Genomic DNA, 6,563 nt, shown 5'->3' on the forward strand with positions numbered 1-6,563 from the left:
GGAAATGGGTACAAGGCAGGCAGCCAGCAGCTTCACTCTCTCCCAGCTGAATCCAGGCACGGAGCTCCACGAGGACAGAAAGACACCGGTCCCAGCTGATCGCAGTCTCCACACTACTCCCAGCTCTGCCGAATCCTGTAGCTACGCAATGGTGAGTGAACCAAAGGGAGAATTAACAATTAAACGGGGTAATGGCGGAGCAGGCGAGGAGCAGATCTCACTTGGCACTGGTGTACTTGGTGACGGCCTTGGTGCCCTCGGACACGGCGTGCTTGGCCAGCTCTCCGGGCAGCAGCAGGCGCACAGCGGTCTGGATCTCCCGGGAGGTGATGGTGGAGCGCTTGTTGTAGTGAGCCAGGCGGGAGGCTTCCCCTGCGATGCGCTCGAAGATGTCATTGACGAAGGAGTTCATGATGCCCATGGCCTTGGAGGAGATGCCGGTGTCGGGGTGGACCTGCTTCAGCACCTTGTACACGTAGATGGCGTAGCTCTCCTTCCTGCTCTTCCTCCGCTTCTTGCCGTCCTTCTTCTGAGTCTTGGTCACGGCTTTCTTGGAGCCCTTCTTGGGAGCTGGAGCAGACTTGGGATCAGCCATAACAAAAGTAAAGCAGTCTCCTTCGTCACAAAGCAGAACAATAATGATCAGCCTATGTGCTGGGGAAATCACTGCATGCTGTCATCTTGCCCAATTTATAGGGCAGATAATTTCTGCACCCATCCTCTATGTGGACAGACACAGGGCGCTGCGCACAAAGCAAATTTCGAAGTTACGTAACGTGTACAGTTTTAACAATGGCTACATGAATATAGCATAAAAAAAAAAATTGTAGATAAACTTGCCCTCTGATCCACAATAACCCACTAACAACCAGTTATAACCCTTTAAGAGCTAGTTCTCTGTTAGGCCTCTTTCACACATCAGGTTTTCGCCGTCAGGCGCGATCCGGCGCTTTTGACAGAAACCGGATCCGGCGAAATGCAATGCCGGATCCGGCTTCCCCCCCCATTGACTTGCATTTGCGCCGGATGGCCATGCGTTTCATCCGGTTTTCGCCGGATCCGGCAATGTGTCGCGATCCGGCGTCTGGAAAAAAAACGTCTAATGTAACGTTTTTTGTCTCCGGCGAAAAAGCCGGACACGCCGGATCCGGCGCGTCCGGCTTTTTCACACAATGAAAGCCTATGAGCGCCGCAATGCGCCGGATCCGGTGGCCGGATCCGTTTTTTTTGGTCTGAGCATGCTCAGTAGCTCTGCCCACAAGACATATATAAAAGCAAGACAGTGGGACCCACAGCCACACCCAACATGCCACCCAAGCCAAGAACCAGGAGAAGGCAGCAGACATCTGCAGCACCATCAGCACCACCACCACCCCAAATGGAGCAGCAAATGGAACATGCTGAGGAGGGGAGTCCAGAAGCAGATGAGAGACGGTAATTATCAAATCCCCCATTCCTCCAAACTAGGGCCATGGAATATCAAGATATTCATTGGCCCTTTGTTTCTCTTTATTCAACAGCCGCCAAAGAGATGCAGCAGCAGCAGAAATGGCATCACTGGCAGCAGCAACAGCAGCAGCAATACCCACAGCCATGGAGTGTGGCCATCAACAGGACAGCACATCTTCTTCTGGGAGCCCTCCCTCGCATCGTCAGCGTTTGACGGTAAGTTTTTATTTCCAAAATCCATCATCTCTGTAATATATGTCTATTCATTGCCTTTTATTTCAAAACAGGAATCACAAGATGAAGAGGAGCTCCCAGAAGAAGGAAGGGGTGGACAGACACCTGGAGTGGGCTCACAATTGGTAAGTTTTTGGCATCAAACGCAGAAACACAACATCACACTACACACAACACATAGAAAACAATGTTCTGCAGACCACACACAGCAAACAAATGCCTACATCCAAAGACATAACATTTTTTGTTTTCTTCTCTAGTATTCCCAATCTGGTGCTCGGCCAAGAGGTCCTCGCAGTGCCTCCCAGGGTCGTCGGCGACAGCAACGCGGCGGTCACCAGCGTGTAAGTATAAATATTTTTGCTTTGTTTTTTTGCACTTTTTATTTCACTTCTTTTGTGGAGGCTAATTATGTTATTTTTGTCTTTTTCTTTAACAGCCTTCACAGCGTGCTCCCGACTCTGACGGTGAGGATGGAGGGATTGATGTGGACCGCCTCATCGATCTCGTCAGAGAAAGGTAGCCGCTCTGGAATATGGCTGACCGCCGCCACGCTGACCTGATAGTTACCCGACGACTCTGGGAGGAAATCTGTTCTCTCCTTGTGGGCCGCTGGGAGGACCTCGAAGCTCGGGCCCAGATTAAAGAGCGTAAGTATATACAGTACCGGTTGCTTGATGTAAACCAGTGTTTCCCGAACTCCAGTCCTCGTGGTCCCCACGGATCATGTGTTCAGGATTTCTATTTACTATGGAAATCCTGAAAACATGACCCCTGGGGACCATGAGGACTGGAGTTTGTGAAACACTGATGTTGTATACTAACCACTCCTTTCTCGTTTCAGGGAACAGAATTGTGAATCGGTGGCGGTCTGTGAGGGATCGTTTCAAGAAGGAGTTCAATAAAGAGATGCGGGCCCCGAGTGGATCTGGAGGACGCAGGAGCAAGTACAAGTACGCACAAGCCCTGTCGTTCCTCCGGGAAACAATGCTCACCAGAAGGTAAATATTACACACCACATGTGAAAAGAATGTTAGAGGTAACTTTTTTTTTTTTTCAGCCAGGGCCATACCATGTCAGTATTTTAATTGTTTTTTTTTTCTCTTTATTACACAGCACGGTGAGCAGCACTCGGGAGCCTGCACGATTGGACCCTTCTGAGGCGATCCCTGAGGAGACCGGCACCGAGGGACACTTCGACCGCCCCGGTACATCTGCACCTTCCCAGCCTTCCCACACATTTGACCCATCTGTCCCATCCACCAGCACAGGAGCATCGTGGCCGCCTACATTACATGAAGCTGCTGGTGAGGAGATCGCTTTCCCTTTACCCCACCCTTCTGCCCCTGCCACCTCTAGTACACCTGCGGGTACTGGGCGGCAGCGGCAGAGGGGTCAGGAAAAGAGTTATGCGAAAGAGTTCTTGCATCTGAATGCATCTTTCCAGAACTGTCTAAAAGTCTTGTCAGAGCAAATCTCCGCAGGCTTTCAGCAGATCAACTCCAGCATTCTGGAGGTGAAGACACTTCTGCAAACCATGCATTCAGAAGCAAGATCTTCGCCAAACCACACCTTTTTCAGGTCTGTTGTGGAGCGCATGGAAACGCTATCTCCTACCCAGCAGATGCATGTAATGCATTCGTGCCACGGTGCTCTACAGCAGGTTACCTCCCAACCTCCACCTCCCACCACTGTAGTTCCTCCACCTGCACCCCCTCCAGCCACTTTCCATCCTCCCCCTCCTATTACATCTGCACCCCCTCCAGCCACTTTCCATCCTCCCCCTCCTATTACATACCAGCAACCTCACCAGTACCAGCAACCTCCCCAGTACCAGACATCTCCCCACTTCCAGCAACCTGCCCCGTACCAAACTCCTTCCCCGTACCAAACTCCTTCCCCATACAACTTTCCATCAACATCATCTGCTCCTACAGTCCCTGCCCAACCCTCCACTCCACCGCCCACCACCTCTTCTGCCTCCCACATGTCCACCCATTCTGTAGCTTTTTCCACACCATCACCTCTAACTGTTCCTTCCCCACCACGATCCCAGTCCTCTCTCCACACACCCAGTGTCGAAGTGTCCCGCAGCCCCTCCAGCAGTATTTCCACCCCACAGTACACAGATTTGTAATGTGTGTTTTTTGTAATAAAAATGCCCATTGGGTTTAAAACCTTTATTAAAAAAGTTTTTTGCACTTTAACATTTTACAAAAAAAAAAAATTTAAATAAAAGTTAAATTATCGTTTCACAATGGTTGTCTGTCATTTCTTTCTGCGGCGAACTATGTCTTAAAAAAAGGTTAAATACAGGGTATTTCAAAGGTAAAAAGGTATTCAAAACCAGGTATATAACTGTGGGTAAATTTTAGCTTTTTGCCACAGTTGTGTTCCTGGTTGTGTTTGAAGCAAAGTATTTCACCTAAAAAGTTGTGTTTATTGTTGGTGATTTCCTAACAATGTACACAACTTTTGTTAAAAGGTGAAATACTTTGCATAAAACACAACCAGGTACACACCTGTGGCCTAAAGGTAAAAATAGTAAGACCATGACAAGATAGCCAACTTTAGTTGGCAAAGGTATATACTGTTGGTCCAGAAGGTACACAAGTTTGGTTAGGGCACAAATCTTTCACACTCTGTCATCCCAGTGTACTCTGCCTTGAGGTGACAAAGTATAGTGCAAAATTGTCCCTCATTACTGAAACCGTCACAGAACTTCTAGTGGTAATATTTCCAATGACAACATCTTCGCCAGTAACTTGCTCTTCTCTCCAACCTGCACTTTCTTCTCTACAACCTGTCAAAGAAGGGCTGTAGGAACATGCTATATCTAGTTTTCCAGTAGCCAATCCCGTTCGGAAGGCCACAAGGGTAAATTTTAAAAACCGGATCCGGCGTAATCCGTCGAAAAACGGATAGAAAAACGGATGAACCGGATGAGACGGATCCGGTTTTGTCTGTCAAGAACAAGACGGATCTGGCAGAAAACCGGATCCGGCACTTCAGGTTTTACAAAACATTTGCTGGATCCGGCATTCCGGCATGACGCCGGATCGCGCCTGATGCCGAAAACCTGATGTGTGAAAGTAGCCTTAATGGTCACAATATGGCTACTATGATTTCTTTGCACAGATTATGGCTCACGACCAACTCTCAGAGCGCAGTGTGGCGCTCAAGGTACAGGTTGGGGACAATCGGCAGCACATCCTGTTTACAGCAGTGCAATATGTTGCTGACTGGCGGTGATGGTGTGGTTTTTTTTTTTTTTTGTTTTTTGTTTTTTTTACAGGGGCCAATAGTTATTGATTATAGTCGGAGATGAGTGTCTTTGAATATTCATGCGGATTCTATCATGCTAACCCTTCATCAGGCACACCTGATCTGACCGGCACATCTCACCTAGTTTCACTTCTCTCCTTTTCCTGTTTGCAGGAAGTCTCACCCTTCCCAGGACCTTCCTACCTTTAGATGCTCCTTGAAACCTTCCCACACAGTTTTACTGCAGATCTGACCGATGTGGCTTCTCAGGCTAGTTGCGCCCAAACTCGTCTCACTTTTGAAGGTCTGTACTTTTTTATTCATTATCAATGTTTAGCTTGTTTTATGAATGAATAAAGTGCAAAGTTTGTGGCTATTTCATAAAAATAAGCAGGGTTTTCTTAGAAATAAGAGGGTGGCCTGGCCTCTCGGGCACATTGTGCTCTAACCACGTACTCTCTCTCGCTTCAGATTCTCTGCTGAAATGGAGTTGAAAATCACTGATTTCTCTAACCCCCTTCATGTTGAAGTGAAGAATCTGCTGATGGATGATGAGGGAGACCCCACACTGACTGAAGATTTAGGGGAAGAGAGTGACATTGAATCTCAAGATGAGGTGGAAGAATGTCAAGGCGATTCAGGAACGGAGCAAGATGGTGAGGAGACTGATGAAGATGAACAAGATCCAGGAAACTCCTATTATTTGGGAAAAGATAAAAAGACCAAGTGGAACAAGAAGCCACCTGAGAAAAATCAAAGTAGGGAATCTGACATTCTCACTCCCCTTCCTGAAGTTATAGGAAGAGCTAAGAATGCTAGGACTGCAGTTGAATGTTGGAATAATTTATTCACCGATGACATTCTGGACATTATTGTTAGATGCACAAACCAATATATTGACGCCATCAAGGGCAAATTTTCCGGAGAGGGAGACATCAGACCCACCGATGAAATTGAACTTCGGGCTTTCATTGGCTTGCTGTACCTAGCAGGAGCATACAGAAGGAATTGTCAAAATTTGGAGGAACTTTGGGGGATAGAAGGTGATGGCATTGCAAAATTTAGCCTTGTGATGAATCTCAAACGATTCATGACCCTGCTACGTTGCCTTCGTTTTGACGACCGAACTACCCGGTCCCAACGAAAAGAATCTGACCGGCTTGCTGCAGTTCGTGACGTGTTTGAAAAATTTGTCGTTAATTGTCAAAATAGCTATCTCCCTGGAGAGAACGTCACCATTGACGAAATGCTTCCAGGTTTTCGTGGTAGATGTGCTTTTCGGCAACACATGCCATCAAAACCAAATAAATACGGTATCAAACTTTTTGCCCTTGTTGACGCCAGGATGATTTATACAGTGAATATGGAAATTTATGCTGGAAAACAGCCAACAGGTCCTTTCTGTGTCAGCAACAAGCCAAGGGAAGTAGTGAAGAGACTGGCCGAGCCGTTATTTGGATCTGGTCGCAATATTACAGCTGATAATTGGTTTTCTGACTTTGATCTCATCGATGGATTGAGAACGCAGAAGCTGTCGTATGTTGGAACTGTCAGAAAAAATAATAAACAGTTGCCACCAAGTTTTGTTAATGTAAAAGGGAAAAAACAACACAGGA

At 47.3% G+C, this 6,563-nt stretch overlaps 1 protein-coding gene across 1 annotated transcript; it reads right to left on the reverse strand.

Moving 5' to 3' along the window:
- Window positions 1-192: 192 nt before the first annotated feature.
- On the reverse strand, window positions 193-628 carry LOC141092397 (histone H2B 1.1-like). The gene has a single exon (XM_073578521.1). The coding sequence runs from the start codon at window positions 593-595 to the stop codon at window positions 218-220; it is 378 nt and encodes a 125-aa protein (XP_073434622.1). The 5' UTR covers window positions 596-628; the 3' UTR covers window positions 193-217.
- Window positions 629-6,563: the final 5,935 nt, after the last annotated feature.

The sequence above is a fragment of the Dendrobates tinctorius genome, unplaced genomic scaffold, assembly GCF_039654945.1.
Source record: "Dendrobates tinctorius isolate UK_male_01 unplaced genomic scaffold, ASM3965494v1 ptg000059l, whole genome shotgun sequence".
Lineage (NCBI taxonomy): Eukaryota > Metazoa > Chordata > Amphibia > Anura > Dendrobatidae > Dendrobates > Dendrobates tinctorius.